General features: G+C 37.0%; 1 protein-coding gene across 1 annotated transcript in view; it reads left to right on the top strand.

Annotated features, from left to right (window-relative positions):
- SDCCAG8 (SHH signaling and ciliogenesis regulator SDCCAG8) overlaps positions 1-27,822 on the top strand; it is a 214,971-nt gene that overhangs the window by 107,940 nt on the left and 79,209 nt on the right. The window contains exons 14-15 of the mRNA XM_040967990.1: positions 24,906-25,033; positions 27,155-27,263. Coding sequence (XP_040823924.1) covers positions 24,906-25,033; positions 27,155-27,263 — 237 coding nt within the window. The remainder of the gene's footprint in view (positions 1-24,905; positions 25,034-27,154; positions 27,264-27,822) is intronic.

Raw genomic sequence — 27,822 nt, 5'->3', positions numbered from 1 at the left:
TTGTAGCCCTTTGGCTAAAACCCAGGCCTCTCTAATCTCTATGTTGCCAGCATCAAGTCTGGATCAAGAATTTATACCTTTACCTCTGCTGTCTTTATTGTAAAGGGAAGCTAAGAAAGAACTGAACTCATCATAGTACCAAGCTAGGGTCAAAAACCAAAACTTCTGCTTTCTGTTCATTTGGAGAGAGCACTATGACATTGACATGTTTTCCTTGTTGTTCCACAGTGAACACTTTCTTCCTCCTGAGTTTTATTTAACAGTTTTTAGTGTAAAGTTTCTACTTAGAAGTTAAGCTCATTTTTTCCCCATGTACTCCTTTCATGAATAAATTAAATGGAGAACGTGTCAAAAATAATTTTAAATGGATATATGTGCAAGCAACATCTTCAAAGACTTGAAATAGATGGCCTTGGTACTGTTATAAATTGCGTCCTCTTTTCCTTCCCTAGTCCATGTTGGAGAAAACAGGCCATCAGGCAAACAGGAAAGAATAAGCATCTTATTTTGTTCCGGTGGATACCACACTGCCTGAGCCCACTCTGCTCTACCTGTTTGACTGACTGGGGTCCCAGTGTGGCCCCAGGAGCAAAAGAGGTTAGAGACTCAGAGGCTGCCAGGCAGTGTGTGTTTGCAGGTCCTGCTTAATGTTCCCTGGCTCCCTCCTGTCAGTTCTGTGAAGCCAAAATGTGCTTGCAATGAAAATCTACTCTGGGGATGCACTCTTCTCCCCTGCCTCCCAGGCCCACAGCCTGGAGCATGGTGGCAGCCGCAGCCAACTCATTTTCTGAAGGAGCCCAGAGGAGACCGACAGAGTATGGCCCACACCACTTGCCTGACTCAAAAACAATGAGCATCCATCAAGTTCTTTGAAAATAGAAAAAGGAGACAAAAAGCAAGAACTGTTATCAAAGCAGCTCTAAGTCAAAGCATTTTTTTTTCAAGTTTTGGTCTCTGGTATTAGTTTGGGGTAATAGGGGCATGAGAAAAATCATCTTAATGATGCTTGATTTCTTCCTAAGTGCCTCACCCCAGTTGGATGTATTCACTATAGTCAGTTATTAGGCACTACTTACTTGTTCTTTAATGCTTTTCTGACACCTGCAAATACATTATACAGTGAATTGGTAAATACTGGAGTCAAAACTTATTTCTAGGCACTTGAGATAGTAAAATGCTGTGTGAATATTCAGTCTTTTCGGTGCCTTGTCTCAAGCCGTGTCTCATGGAGAACTGGGAACCCCACTATTGTGTTAGATCAGATCAGCAGGAGATCGTCAGGCCTGGGAGCTCAGGATGGACACTGGAAAGGTCAGAACATACCTAAAGGCAGCCTGGAAAGCCAGCTTCCGGCTGGGCAGGACTCTGGCATCCATGTGATCTCTCTGCAGGAACAAGCACCACCTGTAAGACTGAGTGTCGCTGCCTTGACCAGTGCAGGGAGAAAGGGAGGGAGGGACACAGGCCACTTTGGTGTTAGTTTCAAACCCAGACACTGAACAGAAGAATGTATCTGGTATTGAGGGAGTAGTTAATAAAAATGTAGCCATACCCACAAAAGAAGTACTCATAATAGTTCCACTAGAATCCATGCAAGAGCTGGAGGTAGACAGTGTTCAAGATGTGCTCTTTGCATCTGGCTTTGGAAGGGTTAGGAATCTGCCCATGTTCTAGTAGCTGATCTGAAAATGTGATATGCCAGGCTGGACATTGCTTGTTTTTGACATTTATCCTAGTCCTATTTCCTACTGTTTTGTGTCACCTTTGGAAAAACTACTGTACTTTATTTCCTACAGATCTTAATTGTGATTTTATGAGGTTGTAAACATGCAAAATCATTGTAACTTATTCAGAGTTGTATAAGTTGGAGGTGCTCATTTAGGGATTCCAATGCTTTCAATATGAATTTATGTAAAATAATAAGCTAACAATACCAATACAATGATCAATCTAGAAAACTTCCGGAAAAATCATTGTTAACTTATTCAGAATTGTATAAATCTGAGGATTTCTATTCAGGGATTCTAATACTTTTAATATGAGTTCATATAAAATTAATTAGCTAACAATACCAATACATTGATCAATCCAGAAAAATCTCAGGATAATTGAGGGCATCATCAGATTATTCATGCCTTTTTTTTACCAAGGCTATGGTATTGACATATGAGGGATGAAAAGAATAAATTGTTAAATAAATTATTTCCTATTTTCTGAATCTTAACTCTTCCTCTTTGTCTGGAAAGTAAAAATCATCCTGCAATTGTTGTTATTAACTCTGTCAAAATAATATCTCATGGCAGCAGTTCTCAAGCATAGGGGCTCCTAAGTTCTGTTTGTTACACTGATGGGTTCTCTCTTTTTAGCCTGTTTTTAAAATCAGGCATTTATTCAGAGTCATTTGCTGTTGAATTAGTCGCTTTCATTTGGGTTGAAGAAAGATGATAATTATATTAAGGAATAATAAAATTCATCCACAGTGAAAATTCAGTCCAGGTCCAAAGTACAGAGGAACCCAAATTCAGATCCTGCGCTCAGGCTGATTCACACAAAGAATTATCTGTCAAAAGTGGAAGAAAGAGTGACAGCATGAAACAAGTCATATAACTAATAAACTTTTTAGATGCTGTTTCATATGTTTGCTTTTCATTAAATCCAGGAATGATTGCGACTATGTTGTTGTGATTCAGTCAACATTTATTCCTATCTGTGTTTCATATACAAAGGCTTAGGGATGCCAGAAAATAAACTGTTAACGGAGAATTAACTTCTTTGGCACGCTTTCATACTTATCTTCCAAATTAAAGAAAATGAAATGGGCAGAAACAGAGTGTAGATTACCTCCTTTTTGTCAAAAATTGTGGGAATTTGAAAATTAATAATAAAAAAGGGAACAGATGCAGTAACATGCCAGAGGGAGATTAATGTGGAGAGTAAAATCTGTGAGCAACAAAACTGAAGCAAACTGAATCAGTGGGAGGTGGTTGTACAATCAAAATCAGGATAAAAGAGAAATTACAAACAACCCTGCACTTGTCAAAGTAGTAGTAATGAAATCCTGACTCTGCCAGCAGTGAGAACCTGTGTTAGCACTTTGGGGTAAGGATGGTAGCCGGGTGCCAGGTAGGAGGGCAGTGTTAGGTTGCTGGGCAGCAGCCATCTTGTGTAGAACAGATGGCACCGAAAGCTGGCAGGGGAGGGGCTCCTTAGCAGAACTAATCAGACAGTAACAGATAGGGCAGCTGGGAAGACTGACCACAGAGAGGGAGTCTGCGGGGTAGCCGAGTGCCATGATGTTTGCAGTGGTGTGCCCATTGGTCTGAGATAAGACCTTGTAATGTCTTTCCCATCTACTGAAGAAGTGAAACTTTTGTTCAAAAAGGAAAATTGACTTGAATTCTGTCAAATTTGGGAGCTTGAAGTTGGGCCATGGGGTAGAGATTGGTAAAGGAAGCTCTTCCCGTGTCTGAATTTGTTGTGTGAGGTTTTTTTCACCACAGCCTCTGTGAAACTTTGATTTTTTCCTGTTTGTGTGATCTGCCGTTCTGTTATACACAGTGCTGCACATTGACTGATTATGTATTTTATACATCAAAGATTATTCAGTATCATGGCTGCAGCTGAAATTAGAAAAGACACTTTGATTTTACCACGTATGTCTTCCACAAATGAAAAATTAAACATGACCACATTGTATATAGTTGTACTTAATAATTTTTCATAACCTAATTTAAGCTTTGTTTCATTTACAGCCACTTGTCCTTTTTTCACCATGTAGCTGTGAGCTAAACTATGGACTATAAGCTTGATTCAGAGTCAGAAACCTTGAGATAAAAATCAAGTCATTCGACAAGAAATGAAACAGGAACCGACCTGTGAAATTTAAGAAGTTAGGAAGGAGTTAGAATTCTCTAATATACAGAGTTCTGACATTTGTGCTCAAACTAAAACAAAGAAATCCAGATCTCCTATATCTGTTTTTGAAATTGTATATTGCTTTCTTTTATCTTTTCTTTCTTTCTTTTTTTTCTTGAGAAGGTTTGTAACTTGGCTCATTTTATTCCTTTTGAGAGGGGGAGGGGAAACATGACCAGGGTTTGAAATAGGTGGTATAACATAGACATATGCTATTTATGCAGCAGTTTCTGCAATAAATTTAATTTGGTACTGTCAAAAAATTAGACTTATTTGATATAGCAGCACATTAGTAAATGATTGTGGCAGATTTAAAGTTGTCATGTAGTCTCTTCTTAACACAATCTCACAAATCCATTTTCCCCCCTTGATCAACTCTATGAAAATGTCTGTTCTTTGTCCTATAATCCTGCAAATATTCCCACGTCTGAAAGAAAATCTTGTCTTAAGATAACTGAGGAATGGAGTGAAAAATGAGGATTCTCTGTTATTGTAAGACTTTGTAAGTATAGAGGAAGGGGGAAAAAATCAGAAAACCAGAGAAAAATAGTAACATTTATCATTTGCAGTTCTTAGAAAAGCCAAACTACACTGAGGTCAAATTTTTATTGAAGAGTTTAAATGTTTTTCCATTCTCTCTAAATTCTTGTGCTGCTTTAGCAAAACTGCTGCACAGACTGAGCCACGCCAGCGCTCGGTCCACACCTAGCCGTGCCTGAGGAATGGCTTCACCCTGTGCACTGCAGCCTGGCAACACTGCATTGGTGCTTTTCTTTCTGTAAAATTTGTGCTTCACGTGTTGATATAAGCTCTATAAACTTTTTCCTAGTTTCTCTATCTGAAAGATAAATAAGCTCATCATACATTATCATACACATAAATAATAGTGTTCTGTGAATTCCTTAATTAGCCTGTTTGCAAAAATCATAATACCACATCATTTTCTTTTTCTTTTTCTTAGGAGTTTATGGAAAGGAAAAAAAGTATGTGTGCTTCTGTGTGTGTGTGTGTGTGTGTGTGTGTGCTTCTGTGTGTGTGTGTGTGTGTACACACCCGTGCACGGGTTCATGCATTTGTGTGCTCCCGTAAGTGATGTTAAGCTCAGTGATTTCTTATTTGCTTATGTTTCTATCATACACATTTTCCAAAAGAAGATTTACTAATATGTTTTTGAAAGGCAGTTTACTAAGAATGAAGAGTTCCTTCACGGTAATTTAAGCAGCCTGTTAATAGAGACTTGCATTTTGCTAATGCGTGCTTCTTTTATACAGCAAGTCGGACCGTGTCAGTCATCAAATTACCAGTTGTCTTTGAGTGCTGTTCGGCAGCAAGGAGCCAGGTGACCAAACTACTGTTGAGCACACCCAGATTGCACTGGAGGGGAAAAACACCTAGAAAAGTATCAATAAACTTGTTAGGCAAATTATAGTTTTGAAATATTCTCCATTTGAAAAGACACTGTATAGCAATTATGTTTTAAGATGACAAAAAAGGAAATATCTAGATTTCATATTTTAGATTCTACCTATCAAATTATAAATATTATATAGAAAGATTTATATGATTTAGGTAGGATATTCTGAAGATTAACAATAAAATTGAGATTACAGCTAAAAAGGATGCCCTTGCCCATGGGTTCTAAGCTACCTTTTTGTTTTTATTTTAAAATCAAAGGAATTCTCTTTAACATGCCTGAAAAATGTTTAGATGAAATCTTTTTTGTCAAGTGTTAATATTTGACTAATAAAATATTTAGGACTCAAATCTTAAATTTTATATCAATGAAAAAAGCTTTAATTTTTTTATCAAAATAAATAATTTTACAGGCTTTATTTACTTTATTTAATATTAATATAGGCATATCCAATAAAAGTAGATCTGAGTAATTCCTCAAAATATGAAAACAACCTTATTAATCAGGAACCAGTTATAAACATATTTAGCTTCACATTTGTGATAATGCCTTGTTTCAATTGTTGCCATGTATTTCTTCAAAAAATTATCTTCCCTTTTTACAAAAACACATTTGAATTGAGGCATTGGCTTTCCTTTTTTTCTAAAGAACGGTTGTCTAAAATGTTGGTAAATAATCCAACCTGAAGTGATTTCATGTCCGATTTGTGAAGGGAGAGTGAGTTCTCGATGTCTGTGCATGGCACAGAATTAACTCATTTGAGAATACAGTTTTCACCTGATTTCTATGCCTTAGTGTTTTTTCACTGAACCTGTCTACTGATACAATTTTAACATCTTTAGGTAGATTATCTGTTTGTTTCACAAGGCATATTTGAATGTTACTTAAGCAAGACTTTATTTTTTAAGTGGTGGAACTTGAAATATATATGAATTGATTTGTATGTTGTGGGTTAAGTTTTTCAAAAGCAGTAATGGAGCTATGTGTTAAAATATAGCTTATAATCAAAGTGGTACATATTTGTGCATTTTAAGCCTTTCAGTGAAATTTCTTAATTGGAATACTCTCTCCCTTGGCTAATTCATTAGCGAAAATATTTATTCCTCAAGTTAATGCTATATGATACGAAGCAATTTTTACATAGTGTAAACTTGTTTGTGATATTTTGATTTCACTTTAAAACTTTTATTTTGCTTCTTATACAGATAGTTCATATTCGATATAATGAGAAGTGCAGACACATATGAAGAAAATACATATCAGCTGTCTGGCTTTACAAATGATCATTAAAGCACCAAGTCTTACTACTTTGACTCCAAATAATTGTCTTCCCAAACCAAAAGTAATTTTCACAAGTACATTACACAACAGAACTCCGTCTTCTGCCGCTTAGCAGTAGAGGATTTAAATCCATGCAGACAGTTCATTTGACAATGACCTTGAGGGGCTTTGCTTCTTGAAGAAGAAAGCAGAAGCTTGCGGTAAACAAAGTTCACTTCTGACAGATGGATTGAATGACAGAAAGGTTGCGAGTGCCAGAATAGCCCTGGCAGAGGAGGAAATGTTCAGTGGAATCCAACAGGAGAGGAGGTGTGAACAGGTGCAGGGTTGCTGACGGAAGGGGAACCAGATGGAAGGAGCCAGAGCCAGTTTATTTAAAGGAAAAGGCAGAAAACATTGAAAGGCTGTGCGATCAGTGGCTAAAAGTGTTCATAGAGGAAGGTAAAAATTCACAAAGCAAAACTGCACAGTGGGGTAGCTAACACTTAGCATAATGGTAGTAATTTGTGAGTTTAGTTTGGAAGTTGCAATTGAAATACATTCATCTTGGCTCTTGACACCATGAAGTATAGATATTTGGAAGTTGTTTGTTTTTTTTAAGTTCTAAGCTTTTTTAAAAAAAAACCATTAATTTTATTCTGCCAGAAGCTTTTTTATTATAATACTAAAATTGTGTCATCAGCTAAGAAAAGAAAAATTTTAAGTGAAGGCTAACATTCCATTCAGATTTATCTTGCGATGCCTCAGTTTTGTTCACATATGGGAATCAAATGCATGCACTGTTGGGTGACATCTATAATACCTAAGAAATTTGAGAAATCAGAATAGATTCTGCTGGTTGCTTTTGTTGTTCTGAGTCTCTGTTCAGTTTGTGAAGTCCAGTGTGATTGCTGCAGTAGGAATAATGCTCTCTAAGATGCACACGTGTCTGCCGTGTTCTGGAGGTTAATTTCTGCTGCTGAGGTTGCCCTGATTTTCATTGACTTTCAATGACCTGCCTTCGAGCAGGCACCTGCAAACTCACGTGCAATTTACAGTGGGAACAGAGTATACAAATACCATGAAGGAAAAAAAAATATTTTCTCAGCTTCTTAAACCTATGAAAATTAAATTTTTCTTCCACAAAGACATCCTTGTTAATATCCTGTGATTACATCATGCCTGCTACTTGTTCTTGTCTATCCCAGATATTGTTAAAGGGAAAAAAAAAAACTTTTTATATGTCATTACCAACAAAAAATTGCCATTAGAGAAGCTATTAGAAAGCAATCACAGGGAAAAATTATAAAAATTCAGTTATTTTGAGGTTTCAAAGATTGAGCAATTCTTCCACAAAAGTTTCTATACACTTTCACAAAGATTAAATAAACTGAGTAAATTAAATGACAACAGATTTTTGTTCCCCTCTGGGGACAGCCTGGATCAGATAGATTATATCTGATTATGGCTAAATTTTGAATTTCGAGATGATGTCTGTGACCCGTGATATTCCTCTGTTGTGAATATTAAAAATTAAAGCTTCATCAGCAATTATAAAAGATGTTTGTTTACTTCATCTCATTTATTTATGGAGATAAATATTATTAGTCATTTTCTTTTTTTTTTAGTCTGGGCATATATACATGTGTATATATACATGTATATATGGAAAAGAAGTGAATTATTTCTTCTAATAAACTAAATTCATGAGCTGTATTTTAAAATCCTTTTCAAAACGGACCTCTGTCTCTCACTTGGTAAAATATCTTTGTCTACTTATTCATTTTAATTTTTGCTTAGAATTGATTAAAGCCTACTTCCTATAGTTGTAATGAATTTCATTGCATCCATTACGTTTCTTCCATCATGGTTCCTGAATACCCTTATGTAATGTTAGCAGTAGCATGTGTGGAACATGAAATTTGCATGAGCTATAGGAGATAAAGAAACTACAAGAGTTGGTGTCATCATTTGACATTTGTACCACAGATTAACCTGTAGACTCTTTGTAAGTAGAAGTATTTATTGGCCTTAATATGTAAATTTACCTGTAGAAGTATTTATTGGCCTTAATATGTAAATTTACCTGTAGAAGTATTTATTGGCCTTAATATGTAAATTTACCTGCTCCTGGTACAACTATCTTACTTAATAGTGACATTGACTTTTTCTTTTTTTTTTTTTTTTGAATGAGGGGATAACATTTATTGCTGTGAAGCAGGTATTCCTTCAACAGTTATCAAATACATGTTCTATTCCAGCTACACTGTGCACTGTGTCAAGTTTACAACTGAAGCTGTGATCTTTATGGCTATCCTGCATCCTAGTTTGCATCATTACAGGCATACATGTATGTGTATGTGCATATAAAATGTGGAAAATAATCTATAGGTTTATAAATTCGCCCTAGCTCCGATTAAATAGCGTGTGGGGACTGAAGTGCATAAAACCTGAGCGACTTGCCCAAGCCAACAGTATTTTAATGCCAGCAATAAGTGGCTCTAAACGTAGTGCTCTTGCTGTGTTCCACGCTGTGACTACTTTGTTCACATTGCTAATACGACTTGTCTGAATAAGCCTGTTAAAAATCCTTCAGTATAAGTCCTTCATGATCTATTGCAGAAAGGAAACAACCTTTTTTTTGAGGGGGTGGGGACTTTGTTAATGATTCTTTGAAAAGCAGAACTTTAGCCTTTAGACAGCAATTGACAGATGTATTCCTTGGAACATTTCTTCTTGGGATGTCACTCCAGCACCCCCAATGTAGAATGCTTACTCAGTGATAGATGCATTACACATACTAACTGATTTAGTTCCCATGCAAGGTTACCAGGTAGATTCTACCATGAGTCCCATTTTACAAATTAGAAGATTCATGTATCAGAAATAAACACCTTGCGCGGTATTACAGTGCGCCTGAGTGACAGACTTGGGATTCAAGCCTACAGGACAGGCTGCAGACCACAGTTTTATCTGTTGTACTCTTGTCTCCATTAAACAGGCCAAGCAGAGTTCTTGCCCGTAGGGCTTCTCAGAGCCTTTGATCTATTAGTGTGTGTGGTGAATCTCTTGAGACTACAGCTTCCATTTTTTCTAAATTTATATGACATATGAAAACTTTTGGGTTAAATCCACCACATGCTTCCCAGGAATCAGTTTTTAAGGAATACGCTTCAGGAAAAACTAATGAATTAATTTGTGGTAGGACATCTGAAAATGATCACGTGGGAATTTTGTATCTCATCAATGCATCTGGAACCTCACAACCTCTTTACTACCCCCTCCATCACTTTTCATTATGACTTAATGGTTCACAAGAAGGTAAGGTAAGTTGGTCATTTTCCATTTAGATACTCCTTGAAAATGGGGCCATGGGAGAGGCTTAGGGTTTTTGACTATTACCTGAATAGTAGTGGACAACAAGTCCTCCACATCTGCAATCCCAACTTTGCCTTTATGTGTTAATAGTTTTTGAAAATGAATTTGACAGATAAATTAGATGCCCAGCCATTAATTGAATTAACAAACTTCATGGAATGTGACTCTTTGGTTAAGATTTCATAGTATAAGATGTTATTGTGGATACTTATATACACAAATCCCTTTTAGATAATCTCCTACCAGGAATTATTGGCACAGATGTACAGTGTGGGTCCCTAAAGCATTCTCTGCAGATTTTATTTTTCTTCAACTTTTGGTATGCCAAAATTTCTCCCTGATGCGGGTACCGTTTCCTACTCTGAAGAAACAGAGCAGCTCATGGACAGTAAAGCTCCAGAAGTTGAGAAGTTTAGCACTCAGAATGTGTTACATTTTTTTGTAAATACACTCAGAGGTGCCTGTAATTTGTAATTATTTCAAACAACTTCTAGTGGTGAGATTTTTTCTAAAAATAATGATTATGGAGTGATAATGATGACTAGAATGGTGATTTTTCAAGAAACATTAGTATGTGTGTTCCTAGCTTTGCCACCTCCTCTCTTTTCTGGGTTCTCAAATTACATTTCTTCTGAGATATTAACTCCAGCAATTTCTAATGGAGGTTTGTAGCCATTCACTGGCTTATTTGTATTCCTTAAGGTGAAGATAATGTTTTGCAGTAAGTGAAAACTACAAAGGCAATAGATTAATTCACCAGGCAATGGGAAACTTTACTAAATTGATTCACATATTGACAGACTATAATGATTACAGTAGCAGACTAAAATGAACTTTTAAAGTGTTAAAATTCTTTCTGGAATGATGTAGTGAATGATATGAAATAGATTAGTGGAAACTGAGGAAAGAAATCCATAGGGGGAAACATTTCTGAGAGAACTTAGTAGGCGTCTGCAGTCCATCCACATAACTGAATATTTGTCTATTATAACTTTCTGCTTTTCTCTATGAAATAACTTTCTCATATGCTTTATAATGTAATTTTATGTGAATATGCATTTTTTTTAGTTACTCCTAACCAGATCTTATTTTCAAAATCTAAAAGGGAGGGGCTTTACTTGCATGTAATATGGTGGCTGCTTCAGCTGTTGATAGTGTTTTATCAGAATTCTCCTCCTTTGTTTCCATGTTAAAACTCTGCTGACTGGTTGATTTAAATGAAGAATGTATAAAAATAAAAAATATGTGATTTTAATAGTTTTTGCTTTTTATAAAAATAGTGAGCTTTGATATATTCACCAGGCACTCTGATCTAGTAAGATAGCTATCTTTCTTTGTGGAACATCACAGAGTAAAGTAAGGGCTTAGCAGGTGGAAATAGGCAATAAAGTTGTACTCAGACCAGTGTTGTCCGACAGAAATATAATGGGACTCACAAAATGCAAGTCACATACAAAATTTAAAATTTCCAAGTAGCATAATTTTAAAAGGGGGATGGGTATAATTAATTTTAATAATGATTTATGTTACCCACTGTAGAGAAATCAGTATCATAGGATGTGATTAATGTCACAGATTATCACGAAAAAAAATTTTTTTAAAGATTTATTTTTATTATTTTTTTATTGGAAAGGCGGATATACAGAGAGGAGAGACAGAGAGGAAGATCTTCCGTCCAATGATTCACTCCCCAAGTGAGCGCAACTGGCCGATACTATGCCGATCCCAAGCCAGGAGCCTCTTCTGGGTCTCCCACGCGGGTGCAGGTTCCCAAAGCTTTGGGCCATCCTCGACTGCTTTCCCGGGCCACAGGCAGGGAGCTGGAAGGGAAGCGGGGCTGCCGGGATTAGAACCAGCGCCCATATGGGATCCCGGGCGTGCAAGGCGAGGACCTTTAACCACTTGCGCCACCGCGCTGGGCCCCACGAAAAAATTTTAAGTGCTCAATAGCCACATCTGGCCAGTTCTGTCCTGGACCTCAGAGCAGTAGACTTTAGTTACCCAGTTCTCCCAGCTTCTGCATAATGCCTAGTGTGAGTTTAAACCCAGAATTCTATTTTTGTAACAATGAAAAAATCATTAGAACAAAAAATTCATACCTGCTTTTTCTTGAACTTTGGAGGCAGCAGCCATGACTCAAATTTAATTAAGCTTTGCTGAAAAAAATGCCACTTTGAGTAGAAAAAATAGGGTGGAGAAAGCTGCCACTTGCTGCCCATCACTTGAAGAGCAAATAAACAGTGAACTCTACCGGCATCACATTACAGTAAATTCTCCATCTTACTGTCCCATCTTTGTTGTGAAATGTCAAGAGTTGTTGGAAATAAATTTGACAATTGAACAACTAGATGCCAGTCTGTCATTGAATTCAGACACACTTTAAATGGTAATGTGGACTGGGCATTGCTTTTTATTTTATGTAAAGTATCTCATATAATCATGGTAGTATCATTTTCTAAGTGAGATAGTAAAGACTGAAGCTGAGATTAAGTCTACTCAGAGTCACACAGCTAGTCCATGTCGAAACCAGGGGTCAGAGTTAGGCTTTTATGTCCAAAGCCCAAGCTCACCTCCGACATGCAACACCAACTCTCCTTGTGTAGCTTTTATCAGTAACTGAGGAAAATCTTTTATTCTTTCCTAGTGATTATTTGTCTTTTAGGTAGCTATATTGATAGTTTACTCTGAGTAGTCATCTTCATGGAAATAACATCAATAAGGATACCAAACAGTGCTTTTGAATATGTGTCTGTGTGCTGCATTAGTGCTTTATCAGAGCAGACATTGTAACACAGCAAGTTAGGTAATTGCTTGGAACACCTGCATCCCATATCAGAGTGCCAGTTCAAATCCATGCTACTCTGATTCTCACCCTGCTTCTCGCTAATATGCCTTGGTTATAGCGTATGATACCTCAAGTACCTGGACCCCTGCAACCCATATGGGAAACCTGGCTCCCAGCTTTGGCTTGGTCTCAGCTTGGCTGTTGCAAATATTTAGGAAGTGAATCAGTGAATGAAAAGTCTCTCTCTCTGATTTTCAAATCAATAAATACATTTTTTAACAAAAGGAATATATCCATTATTCTCGATCTTATAAGGAGTAGTACTGTTACTGACCCTATTTGTCATTCAAGAAAACTGGATTCAAGCATTTGTGACTTGCTTAGGGTACATAACTAATAATTGAGGGAATTTAAACTTGGATGCCAAGTCTGGGATATAGCCAAGGCAGTTCTCTCTACTTCTGTCTCCTCTTCTACAAATGAGTTGACCAAGTCTTGCTGGCAATGCAGCTGAGTTGCATTGTGCCATTGTTATAGAGGTATTTTAGGATTCCAGTGACCTATATTCCTTTTCTTATGGCATATCTTCCTCTGGTTTGAGTAGGCTTAGAGCAGATTCTCTATGCAAATGAATTTGAAAAAAAGACTTATGTAAAGGAAGAATCAGATCTTCCAGAGTGAAGAGGGCAGCTCTGTAGAAATGATATGGACAGATAACCAAGACAAGGCTAAACTAAGATGGAAATTCAGCATTTATGTTACTTAAGCAGAGGTCACAACTGAAAATGTTGCCTCAAATAGTCCCAAGTCATTGCTACAATGTCAAGTAGAAATAATGCTAAGTCATGAAATGACTAACAGGTGAAATGTTTTAATGAAGACAATGACCTAACTGATGTGACAGAACAGTGATTTCCTGAGGAGAGTAAGAATACTGGAATAGGAATCTGGACTTAGTAGGTGGGTTTTCTCTGTTGTAAATACTAGCACTGGACTACTCTGCAGCTCCAGAATGTGCAGTGATGCACAGGCTGCAGAGATTTCAACCAAGCTTTAAAGTGAACTACTGTGTTTTTGTTAACAAGGCAAGGTTAGTAGTCATGGAATATTACATTGATTTCTATTGACAAACATGTTGAGTGTCTAATCAAATGTTCACCATTTCAGCAATAATGAATAACTTCTATATTACAGCAATTCCCTCACTTACTCAGACATAGACTTTTGGTTAATTCAGTCAATTGGAACATACTTATTAACTGAAATACAAATTTAAAGAGCATTTTTTGAACAAATAACAATTGCAAAGTTCTTCTGCTTTTCTGTGCAGAATCAATAGGCAGCTTAAGACATCACTGTTAGATGATACAGCAAATAACAAGCACAAAGGACCCAGCATGGTGCAGTGAGCTAAGGTAACTTATCACATCAGAAAACCAGTTCAAGTCCTGGTTGTTCTGCCTCCCATCCAGCCCTTGCTAATGCATCTGAGAGAGCAACGGAAGACAGCTCAAGTACTTAGGCCCCAACACCCACCTGGAAGACCCGATGAAATTCCTGGCTTCTGGCTTCAGCCTGGCCCATCTCCAACTGTTAGAGCCATTTGGGGAGTGAACCAGAGGATAGAAGATTTCTTCTCTGGCTTTGTCTTTGTCTCTTTCAAATAAATACTTTAATCTTTAAAATAAAGATAAGCCAAAAAATGTTAAGAACAAACCAAAGCAGTGGCAATCAGACATATATACCAAAACAGTGAATATACCATTGTAGAAGCAGATCAGTGCGTTTCTGCATGCTCTGTTGGTTCTTTAGAACAGCTTCGGGTCCCTTTATTGCAATGAATGTTACTTAGGATCTTTGGTTGCCAGGACTGTGCTGGGTACTTTGAAGACAGAGTAATGAGCAGTGACCTCCAGGAGCATCCTGTGGTAGCAGTGAATAGGAAGGCAGAGATGTCATTAATATGTGAGGGTTCTTCAAAAGCTTATTAAAAGCATATTATGAAAAATGCAATTCATGGAAAAAGAAATTTTTTCATGCCCTTTTTCCATGAACTTACTTTGGATATATTTTACTGCAAATGATCAGAATGGTGAATCCAGTTCCTAGAAAATCCTGTTATCTGTTCCACTTCAACTTCCAGCATGCCAGAAAAGTGAAATATTACTCTATCATACTATAGAAATAAAATATAAAGTATATTTCATAAACATTCTTACTGCTAGAGATATTGCAGAGTAAACATGTTCAGCATAGTGGATCCTAGAAACTAATTTATCAAATATTTGAGTAATTTGTAAAACTGATTTATAAAATAATAGAAATTCTTGTAACAGACTCAGTTTGATAATGACAATGGACATCTAGTGACAGTTACAGAAAGGCCATTGTGTCTATTAATCCTACTGATATCTGTTTTGAAGTTGCTCATCAGAGGTATCAATTACTAGGAATATTTCCATAAGCTGATATTTTCACAGAACGTAATAATAGGCTAAAGTCATCAGTTCATACAGGCAAAGCAGAGATGTGAATTTTTGACAACATATAGATCAAGGGCAAAATCATCATCTCATTTAGTTTATGTAATTGTATATTTGTCCTGAATTGAGTGTGGTGAATTGTGCATGTGGAATTATAAAACAGGAGGTGGGAATGCTTTACTATCTCCTGGGAACTTTGCTCCCTGCAGTCTCTTAGTACATCAGACAGCCTGAACTGTTACGAAAAAGCAACAACAAAAAAAAAGACAAACCTTCAGGCTAAAAATTAGGGAGGTGCATATTTGATGGCTGTTGACTCTCGGTAGCTACCTATGGTATCTTCCATAGCTAAAGAAACCATTACAGAAATTGCTCTTACTATTGCCGTAGTAATAAGTGCTTTCCTTGTTTCTAATGTTGTCCCTTCTCCATCTGTTCCCCACACTGCAGCCAGAGTGATCTTTCTAAAGCACGAGTGTGATCACAACACTCCCCTGCTTAAAACCCTACATTGGCTCCCTATTTCCCTCAGGATAAGGGCCTTAAAAATAGCTTCATGTTCTGGCTTCTGCCTACATCTCCATTCTCATCTTTCTTCAATAATCTCCGCACTACCAACTGCTCACTGCTATCCCACAACATATATATTCCAGCCTGCAGTCATGCCAAAACTGTTTGCAGTTTTCCAAAGGCACCTGGGTTCTCTCTCCTCCCTGGGTCTTTGTGCATGCTGTCCACCTCACTTGTAATAATTTTCTCCTCATTCTTTGTATGTCTTATTCCCACTCATATTTTAAGCTTCTAATTTTTTATGCTTCATGAATTTACCCCTCACTGTCTCTAGCCACTCCTTAGCTCTTAGTCTATGATAACTGGAACTTAATTCTGTTTTCATATTTAACATGCTATTTTAGTGCCATCTTCTAAACCTATTTACTTTGTTCACTGGACCTCAAATTCTAGGAGGGTATGGCTTGTGTCTTATATACTGATGTATCCCTGTACTTGTGTGCTTGGCACAAAGTAGTTCCTTAAGTATGAATGAGCACTGCACTGTTAGATTAAACAAACACCTCATGTGAGGTGGTGCTGTGAAATGGAAAGAACATTGAACTTGGAGTGAGAAGACAGGTTTTTGTTCCAGTTCTGTCACTTACTAGCAGTATGGCTTTAGGCAAATCTCTTAATTCCCTGAACTTGAAATGTCTTGTGTAACTAACAGGGAAAACTGCTCCATCTCCCTGTCTCACAGACTTGTTTTGAAGAAAAGAGAGGTCAGTGCATTTGAATCTGCCTTGTATTTAAATAGAAAGCACAGACATATGATAGTAAGTCTGTGGTTTTGCTTTAAGTAGATGTGAATTATACAAGTGTAATAGGAACTGTATCTAGTCAAGCATAACTTCCTTTGATTGATAGTAAGGTTTCATATTATTTGGGAAATGCTGTAAGAGCCTTTTTAGGTGGAGAATTATTTTTAGAAGTGTTTGTATTAAATGCTTCCTTTCCTTTAAATGTATTATTTTGAAAAAAGTTGACCACCTTTCTGTTTCTGCTTACTTTCCTGGAAGTGATTCATGCTCTGATCTTGTAATTCATCTTTGAACAATTTAAGTTCTGACATACTTTGCAGTAAGGAGAATAGATGTAATTTATTCTAGAAATATGTGTGATGCATGAAGTTCTTCTCATCTTTGAGCATGTAGGGATTAAGAAATCCCTGTCTTTTGTATTTTCCTTCTCCTGTTTGTTTCTTTTGACTATTTCTACTGTTCTTCAATTTAATAGGACACAGCACAGGACTTTTACTTCCTATCAAATATGGAAGACAACATGCTGTTAATTTTATTATTTCTTTTGTTATTCTTATTGGTGACAATAAAACTAAAATCTTGGCAAAAATAGACATTATCGCACTCTCTTCTGGTTGGTAGACAGGAGGACAGTTAAATCCATAGGTTATCCATTCATGTGTCCAAATATTTGTTGACTGGACAGCTGTATATCAGGCACGATTCCAAGTTCCTAAGATAAATTAGTGGACAAAGCAAAGGTCTCTGTTTTCCATGCATTTGGGTGCACGTCTTGTCTTTGCTAGGAGTTTCTATCCAATAGAGGCAATAGATGTAATTCTTTCCATATTCAGTATGGAATAGTTTCTTTGAGTTTTTAAGTTTCAAAATGTCTTTGAGAAAGACTCAACCAATTGATGGTTTTGTTGAAGTAGGAAGTGATTCGATTTTATGTGGAACAAATAGAAAAGAAAAAGAAGAACTATCTTGGGATTTAGCTGTCAAGATGGATAATATGGGTTTTTAAGTATCTTAGAGATAATTGAAATAAGACTCTTGTTTTTTTCTGCTTTCTGTCATTTCTCTGCATCCTGGATAAAATAAGAAATTATGGAGATTTGTTGTGTGATCTTCAGAGTGATAGAGCCCAGAATTTTCTGGCTAGACCCTTAATAGCTGGGGAATGTGGACATATTTGGTTCCTGGCTGCTGGCTTCAACTTGGCTATTTCTCTTTTTGGGAAGAGCAAATCAGTTAAATGAACAATCTCTCTTTGTCTGTCCCTCTTTTATTCTCCTTGAAAATGTATGGAAACAGCTTAGCTTACAGTAATATTAATATGTAGCAGTTTATTAAAATGATCAATTATTTAAGGCAGGATTTTTGTCTACCCTTTTTAATAGATAGCCCTAGGTTTAAAGGAGCAGAGTTATTTGTCCATAGTCACATAGGTCGTGAAGCCAGATGCCATATTTTAACTCTCTACTTGGTGAAACTTTAATACTCTACTGGCTCTTAAGATATAAACTTCCCATGACAAAGAAAAAGCAACTGAAAATTATATATATTTTATATATATGTGTTTTACATATATACACATATATGTAAGTCATGTATATACATACATATATATGTTCACATGTATACACATTTGTGGAAGAAAACTAAGCAAATTTTAGGTACTGGTAGATTTTCTATACATTAGCAATTTTGAAATTATTTTCAGTGTATTTCAAGTTTGAGCAAATGAGTAAATATGTTGAAGATAATGAAAGCCAAGTTTCTTACCATTAAAGAAAATAACAAGGTCAGCTGATAGGTTCTGTGTTGCTGCATTTCAATTTGAAATATCATTTACAATGTATTTGTATATATTCTTTTGAACATATTGTATATACATAATGTATTGTATATACTCTTTTGAACAAATACTTTTATTATTTGTACATTTGTACACATATTCATGTAATGATTTAGTCTATTAAGATGATCTAGAAGCAGTGGGCATCAACTGAGAGATTATTCTTCTTACATACTGTTCTTTAGTAAAAGGCACAAAATGAATTCCTAAGACAAATACTGGTTCTAAGACTAATACAGGAACAGTACGAGATCAGCATGCAATTATCTAGAAATATGCAAGAATAGTGGACAGTGTCATACAAGAAACATTGTCCTATTTCAGGGTAAGTTGAACATGAAAACAAATAGTGGTTGGGTCCAACACAATGGTTCAGTTGGCTAAACCTCTACCTCCAAGCAATGGGATCCCATATGGGCACCAGTTCATGTCCAAGCTGCTCTACTTCCCATCCAGCTCCCTGCTTATGGCCTGGGAAGGCAGCAGAGGATGGTCCCGACATCCATATGGGAGACACAGGAGAAGCTCCTAACTTCAGCTTGTACCAGTCTCAGTCAGTGCAGCCGTTCGGGGAGTACACCAGCAGATGCAAGACCTCTCTCTCTCTAATTCCTTTAAATAAATAAAATGAAACACAAAACCAAAAGTGTTTTCCATTACATTGATGATTTTACCTGGGTGATCAAAACTAATATCCCCATTATGAAAACAATTGAATATCATGTGTCTAAATTCAAAATTGACCCAACCTCTGATGCTTTTCTATTTCTTCAACAATTTTCGGGCCCGGCGCGGTGGCGCAAGTGGTTAATGTCCTCACCTTGCACGCCCGGGATCCCATATGGGCGCCGGTTCTATCCCAGTAGCCCCGCTTCCCTTCCATCTCCCTGCCTGTGGCCCGGGAAAGCAGTCGAGGACGGCCCAAAGCTTTGAGACCCTGCACCAGCGTGGGAGACCCAGAAGAGGCTCCTGGCTTGGGATCGGCATAGCATCGGCCGTTGTGCTCACTTGGGGAGTGAATCATTGGATGGAAGATGTTCCTCTCTGTCTCTCCTCTCTGTATATCCGCCTTTCCAATAAAAAATAATAATAATAATAATAATAAATCTTTTAAAAAACAATTTTCAATAATAATTTTCATTTATTAAGCATGTCATACATGTTCCCCAAAGTTTGCCACAACAACATGGTATTATCATAAACCTCTCTATATTGTACTAATAGTATTAGTATTGCTCTGCCTTTCAAATAAAAGCAAATAATTTTTAGAAGGAAGGTACCTTTTAACCAAAAGTGGTTGTATGTATGATACCAGCACTTCAGATGTGAGTAAAAGGAGAGCCGGCATACAGCAGGTGGAACTGCTGCCACAATCACTGCCCCCTCAGATTCTGGTTCTCGGAGTTGAAAAACTTTCATAATCTCTTTCCCATCTCGTTGTTGAACTTTACTATCACCAGAAACTCTTGACTCCTCAATCTTGCTATAAAACTTTAAATGCACCTTAAAAATCTATTTAGCAAATCATCTTTTCTCCATGGTGTGAACATTTTTAAAAATTTATCATTATAAATGATACAAAAGTTAAGGATCAGGAATGTAAAATGACTTATGCAGAACCGTTTTTTAAAAAGATTGATTTATTTTGGACCTGGGATGATGGCTCAATGGCTAAATTCTCAACTTGTACACCTCAGGATCCTATATGGGTGCCAGTTCTAATCCCAGCAGCCTGCTTCCCATCCAGCTCCCTGCCTGTGGCCTGGGAAAGCAGTAGAGGATGGCCCATGCACCCCGCAGGAGACCACTAAAAAGCTCCTGGCTCCTGGCTCCAGATTGGCTTAGCTCCAGCTGTTGTGGCCATTTGGGAAGTGAACTAGCAGACAGAAGGTCTTTCTGTCTGTCCTTTCCCCCATAAATCTAATCTGCCTTTCCAGTAAAAATATATAAATCTCTAAAAAAAATTTTATTTATTTGAAAGGCAAAGCTATGGAGAAGGACAGAGGCAGAGAATCTTAAGACCTCTGGTTCACTCCCCAAATGGCCACAGTAGCAGGGATGGGCTAGGTAAAAACCAGGAACCAGGAGCTTCTTTGTTGCACTTCCACATAGATGTAGGTGCCCACACACTTGGGCCATCTTCCAGGTTCTCCAGCATGGAACTGGATCAGAAGTGGAGCAGCCTGGGCTCAGATGGGCATTCATAGGGGATCCCAGCATCACAGGTGGCAGTCTTAACCTATTATACCGTAACATCAAGCTTAAAGTTCCCAGTGTGAAATGTGCAGTTGAATATGTCTTGGCAAAGGTTACAGTTGTGGAAAATCTCCCTAAGTATGACACAGGACATTGTTATCAATCTACGGAGTTTCTCTCATGCCTCTTTCCTTCCCGTGCCCCTCCCTTACCTTTGGCCTTGGCAACAGAAATCTATTCTTTCATTCTATTGTTCACTTTACGAGGATACAGTGTATGAAATCAGAAAATATCTTTTGTGTATGACTTCTTTTAAAAGCATTATTTTCAAGATTCATACGAGGTTGTGTTAACAGCAGCTTATTTATAATTGTTTTTGAGAGGCAGAGAGACACCCAGACAGGCAGCAGAGCTCCCATCCGCTGGTTCATTCTCTAAATGCCCACAACAACTTGGACTGGGTAGAAGATGGAGCCGGGAACTGGGACCTCAATCTGGCCTCCCACGAGTGGTAGGAACCCACTGTCCCCTGCTCCCTCCCACGATCTCGTTGGCAAGAAGCAAGAATTGGAGGCATCTGATCTGGGACATGAATTCTTAACTGGCTTTGTAACTGCTAGGCCAAATCTACAACCAACTGGATCCTTTTACTGCTGGCTGTTTGTAGTACAATCTGGTTATTTATTTAATGGTTGATAGAAAATTGATTTCACTTTTCAGGTATTGTGAGTAATTCCTTCAGCCCCATTTTAATAACTACTGATTTTTTTTTTTTTTTACTGCTGTTGCTCTTATTACTAGTTGTAAAGCAGACATAACTATGAGCTAGCTTGGTTAAATGATATCAGCATCTTGAATGGGAACTAAGAGATTGGGCTAAGAGATGAGATTGGGCTTAACTACTCTTCTCAAGGCTGTAAGACTCCCAGGTAGAACTGAGCCCTCAATTTTCTATGCTTTGGTTGTTTTTTTTTTTTTTCACTGTGCCATTCTTAGAAAGTGTTTTAACATTCGCCCATTTGTTTGGGCCATTTTGAACTTCATAGTCAGAGCAAGGAGTATGCCTCATTTATCTTCCTATAACCTCATGCCTAAGCAGAGTGTTTTTCATATAATAGAGTTAGCGCAAGTATTTCATGAGTTAATCTGGATTCTTTTCTAGCCACTTCCTTGACTAATTTTTTTTAGTAATTCTTTCAATTAATTCATTAATTATTTTAGTAACTCAATTATTCCATTACCTCTACAGTGTTATAAAATAGATCTCCTAAATAAAAATATATTAATCTCACCTCTGCCATGACTTGTAAGTAATTTACAATATAACCTGATGAGCTGATTTAAATTTTTTATTGCCCTCACAGGTTTTCTATGTGTATGCATATATGTTTATTATAAAGTGAGAGCATTTGATGAAGTGAATTTGAGATCCCCTTATAGTTGTAAAATCCTGAAGTTTGTAAAATAAATAAATAAATAGAAATAAACCTACCAAGTTAGAACCTACAAGGGGAGAACAAACATGGTATAGAAGGAAAGAGGTGAGAAAAAGAAGTTAGGAAACTGAGGATATTTCATGCCATGTTTTATGCAATTAAAATTAAAAATAATTTCTCAAGTAGAGTTACAGTTGGAAGGATTTAAGAAATAAAATTATGTCTACCTCAATATGCATTGTTTGGTGTTTCTTTTAAGTTATATTGTTTATAAGGAAAACTTCAATAAAGACAGGAATGGTTTTCTGAAGTCAAGTTATAGAATTATTAATTAGGCAGCCTCTTATTCTAAATCTTGTTGGTCAAAGCATCCCCCTTTCTCTTGGGGGAACTGTAAAGTCTTAGTTTGCAATGAGTAATCACAGTAAGACTAACATGGGGTATAATTAGTGTTCCCTCTCATTCTCAAATGGATTTTAAACAATACATTTTATGGTCTTTCAGTTTCTTGGGGATATCAGAGCCCTTGCTGTCCCTGCTCTACCTAGGAGGTGTGACTTGGAAGTAGTTGCTCACAAGAATTTATGGTGCTTTTTTGAAATTGGTTCCTTAGCATGGGTACTAGCTCTTAAGGGCATTAGGACCATTTCCTTCGAGGCACCCTTTTCTAATGTGTGTGAAAAGTTGTCCTCCTTGTTTCAAACTTGGACAGATTCTCCACTTTCACTAGAAGACTGCATTTTTCCTCTCTTCTGTGGCAACGACATAAGAATATCTAGTCATCGACTAGGCTGTCCACTGCCTTATGCCAAATAGTGAGCTAGGCTTGGGGTGAAGGAAGATGTCAAAGGGAGTCAGTTATGTGAAACAATAACTGAAATGTGATCAATGTTATTTTGTAAAAGGTACACAGCAGAGACAAATTAATTTGGTGCAAGAACTTATGAAATCTGTATAATGTTTTTCATAATCTTCATTTTCTACGAACATTTTGAAGACCCATTGTATTGAGGTCACTAAAGAAAGACTAGATAATTGAGGTGAGAGAATAAGGAGAGGGAAGTTTTTGAGGAAGGCCTTAAAGTGATAGCATACATTGTGGAGGGGGAGTGGCTGGGTGAGAGGGCATTCCAGGAAGAAAAGACAAGTGTAATGTCGGGTAGCCAGAAACATACGAGGTGTGACTAAGGGAGGCAAAAGTAGCCTTGTCTGACTATCCATTTGTTGCAGTATACTAGTTTGGAATTGAGTGTGAGACAAGACCTTGGCCTACATCCAGGGGGGTGTTGTTGTTAGAAGTACCAGAAGGGACCTCATTTCACATTTAGCATGGACCCCCGATGGTTCCATTTGAGTGAGGTGTGGGAGTATTTTCATTCTGGAATTTTACACTACAACATTACCACATGCATTGACCAATTTCAATACAGGCTTTCCTTATGTTGCTTTATAATTAGAAGCCAGTGAATTGAAGTTCCACAGCGGTATATAGACTTGTAGTGAGAGCTTTATGGAATTGTTTATTTTTAGTTTGGCAAAGGCTAGGCAGTAAATATCTCAATTAGTAAACTAAAACAGCATGGATGAGAAGTACCCACAAGGAGATCAGGAGTTGTAAAATAACTGAGTCAGTTAATTGAAGGAAACCCTCAATATCACTTACCTATATTTAAAGTTTGAACAGTCAACGTTGTGTTTGTGTGTTTGGTTAGGGTGGGAGGGCAGACAGGCAGACACACACACACAGTATTCACAGTGTTGCCAGAGATGAAATTCTGTTTTGTTTTAAGATTTATCTTATTTGAAAGACAGAGAAAGGGAGAAAGAGATCTTCCATCCACTGGTTCACTCCTCAGTTGGATGCAGTGGCTGGGGCAGGGCCAGGCTGAAGCCAGGAATCAGGAGCCTCATCTGTGTCTCCCACATGGTTTCAGAAGCCCAAGGGTTTGAGCCATCTTCTGCTGCCTTCCCGGGCACATCGGCGGGAAAGTGGATCAAAAGAAGAGCAGTCAGAACTCTCACTCGCATGGGTTGGTGTTGCAGGCGGTGGCTTAGCATGCAGGGGATAGCACCACGTTGCCTGAGCAGAGACATTCTCTGCATTGCTCAGATGTGATTGTTTGGAACGTTTCTGCCATTAGGAGCCTCTGTGATTAGAGAATGATCCAATGGAGAAGTCCATATTCCATCGTGGTGGGATGGGATATTGTCTTTGACTATAAAAGCTTATCATTGTGCAAATTGTTTTTGGTTTGTCAAGATAGCCCAAGAGGAAATTCATTGTAAAGTGTTGAAGGGCATTATTCATTTTTTTATTCAAGTTTGTATTCATTTTACATAGCCTGATGTGCAAAAATATTTAATGAAAACATGATACTACAGAATCATTTGTTCACTTGGGTATGAAGTCTTTTGCTTTATAGTTGTGATTTCATTTTATATTTTAGAAGAAAACTAAAATGGCTTACAAGTCTTAGTTGCAAGAATTTAAATTTTGCTTAGTTAAAAAAATTAAGTCATGTTATTTTTGAAATTTCAGGATCTTCAAGAAATATTGATCTTTCAAACTATGAAAGCTTAATTGATAGTGCAAAACATTAGAATTTTGCAGGAAAAAAAGTATTTGTGCTTTAAAATGACAAACTAACCATTATTCAGTCATCATGATTTTTTGATGTTTAAAGCTGTGTATTTTAGTCCATTTGGACTCATGGCACATATCGAGCATGGCACTTTATATGTTCCCCCTAAAGAGAGGATCCATAGGCTGTTGTCTTAGATTAATGATTTAGTACAGATCAGCTCCCTGTGTTCTATAGGGGAAATGGCGGGGCTTTTGTGCATCTGCAGACGACGTTTCTGTATGTCTCCTCTCTATTTTGCAGACTGGAAAAAGATAGCATTCAGCAGAGCTTTAGCAACGAAGCAAAGGCCCAAGCCCTTCAGGCCCTGCAAAGAGAGCAGGAGCTGACACAGAAGATACAGCAAATGGAGGCCCAGCATGACAAAACTGGTAGGTGGTAGGGAAAGATTAGAGCCTGGGCACTCGCTCACAAGCCAGGCCCACGCCTTACTGTGAAATGACATCAGGAACACCTGTAACCTTTGGCTGGCCGAAGGGAGCAGATGCTAACTACACCGGAGATTCCGAATTACATATTAGTTAGCGTTTAAAAGAGAAAATGGAAAGTATTGCCCACTGTCTGTTGATTTCAGAGTGCTGCTCTCACATCTGTTGCACCATCTGGATTATGAGTTTATTTACCTGTGTTCAAGAAACGTAAAGCTGAGAGAGACCACAACAAAGTAGAAAAACAAAGGGCTTGTTTTTGGCTGGGTTTTCAGGCACACATGTTATATAAAGAAAATAGCATCAGAAGCTCTGCGGGAAATGCTCTGAGCTTACAGTTAGAGTCTCCTGAATAGCATTGAACAGTTCCCACAGTACACACATTATAGCTACTCTAAAAGCCTAATGAGTTTGCTTCAGCATCCAAACTGGAGAAAAGCTTTAGCCATTAATCGGTTCTTAATTCACTGTCGCAGCTGGATGTAATTCAGTGGCTCCAAATTGATATGTTCCTTTATTTAATCTTTGCAGCTTCGAACATTTTTAGCATTTGTATGATTTCCCCACCTCCCCCAATCCAATCTAGAGTGATGTTTAATCCTTTGCATTCTTTAAGTTCTCACAACTGCTGTTAAAATTCACTAATACAAGGCATTGACCACAGCTGGCAGCTTGGCTAAAAATTGCCATCTTTCATCACATTGGCACTCTTCTGCAGACTGAGTTGGCCAGTAACTCTTTACCTTTAATTTGAAAGTAAAATGCACTTTGAAAACAGGCAGTTTGATTTGTTCAGTCGGAGCATGATGTAGTTCCTTTCACTTTGGAGTTGTGTGTTCACAGACAGTGTTAGTCAAAACAAGACAGTGTCAGTCATTATAATTCCACACCACATACTCCATGCTGATCGTACTATTAAAACAAAAGTTTAATTGATCCTGTCTCGTCCAGAAAAATGTTGCTTAATTCTGGTGCTTTGATTTATTTTGCTTTGTATGCTCTTTGCTTTTTGTCAATCATCACCTAGAATTGAAAAGAAATAAAAGACCTATTAAAACTTACATTTATGGATAATTTTCTCACAATTTAATGTGTAGTACATTTTATGACATGATAAAACAAGTTTGTTATCCTATAGGTGAAGAACTGCTAAGATAAAATTTATTAAATAATGAACGTATAAGGAAGCAAATGTCATACTGACTCTCATAATTTTTTCCAACACTCCCAGTAGAGATTTTCCTCTAACAGCACTGGGTCAGAAGAAGTGAAAATTCACCAGATTCGTTTGACATCTTTCTTCTAAAGACAAAAACAGGAAATTACAGGATAAATGTTTATTTTTCCCTGCTCTGCTGTGGGATTATAATGATCGAAGAGCCTTGAGCAAGATCTAGAGATGCTTACGAGTTTCAACTATTAAAGCCAGCTAAAGAACACTTCTATTTTTTTTTTTTATTAAAAATCACACAGTCCTCAGTTTCTCTGACCAGATTTTCACTGAGGTGCAAGCTGTTGACAGTAAAATCAAAATGCGAGGGAAATGTGCATATTTCACTTTTGCAATTGAGGGAAGTATATGGAAAATTGGGCAGGGGTGGCAAACTATGTGAACAAAAATGAAATCTAAAGCATTCATTACAGTGTCGAGGGAAATAATTCAGTTATTTTAGTTTTTAATTGTCTGGTGGTGAGAATTTCTGACACTCTGTTTATGGTAAATTTGTCAAAATAAAAATATAATATCTTGCATGTTTTAAAGATATAAGCATCCATGACTCCATTTGAGGTATTTGACAATTTATTAGCATACTGAAACATTTACACCAAGCTAGTATGAACAAAAGTGTTTCTAGTGTATAATTATTATGAAAATAAATGTTTCACAAGATTTAATGTCATGACAGATGATAAGTCCTTTAGCTGAGGACGTTGAAAATGATCTAGTAGCTTCTAGAAAATGTGTAGAAGTCTAAAGTTTCTTATTACTCTACCTGTGGAGGCACTGCACAGCTACAGCCACTAACGTCTGATGTTGCTTGGGGGGGTTATTGTTGTTTCCAGAAAATGAACAGTATTCCCTGATGACCTCCCAGAATATATTTTTGACAAAGTTAAAGGAAGAGTGCTGTACACTAGCCAAGAAGCTGGAACAAATCTCTAAAAAAAGCAGGTAGGTAATGTTATATAGCATATTCAGAGCATTATTTGTGTGATGAGTATGATTTTTTTTCTTAAAAATAGCATTTTCACTATTTCATTAGCTAGGTCTAATAATAAAATTTGTCTCTGTTGATTCAATGTTTTCTATGAAAATATTTTCTCTGTGTTTACATTTCCTTATACAGATATGCTCTGATATTTTGGCATGATTATCAGTATAATTATTTGTCTTTTTCAGTGTATAGAAATGAAAACTGAAATTCCAAAAAAACAAAGATCAATTATTCTAGTAAAGAATGCAGATAAATCAAGTACTTTGAAAATATTGTATTTATAAATTAACATATTTTAGTGTTACCATAGTTCTCCACGAGCACACAAAAGGCACCATTAGGTCAAATAGCAATAAGTGAGATGTGTATATACAAAAATGAAAGTAGATTATCTTTTGAAATAAATCACCCTTTAATTTTTCTAAAGTTATTTTTTATATAATAGCCCTTGTTCATTTTATGGGTATAGTTCTCTCTTAAAAATCATTATTTAAGATCTTAATGATTTTTTTTTAC

This window comes from Ochotona curzoniae, unplaced genomic scaffold (assembly GCF_017591425.1).
Source record: "Ochotona curzoniae isolate NIBS_2020 unplaced genomic scaffold, NIBS_Ocur_1.0 scaffold_4683, whole genome shotgun sequence".
Lineage (NCBI taxonomy): Eukaryota > Metazoa > Chordata > Mammalia > Lagomorpha > Ochotonidae > Ochotona > Ochotona curzoniae.
The sequence above is the reverse complement of the archived record's forward strand: the minus strand, read 5'-3'. Positions and strand labels throughout refer to the sequence as shown.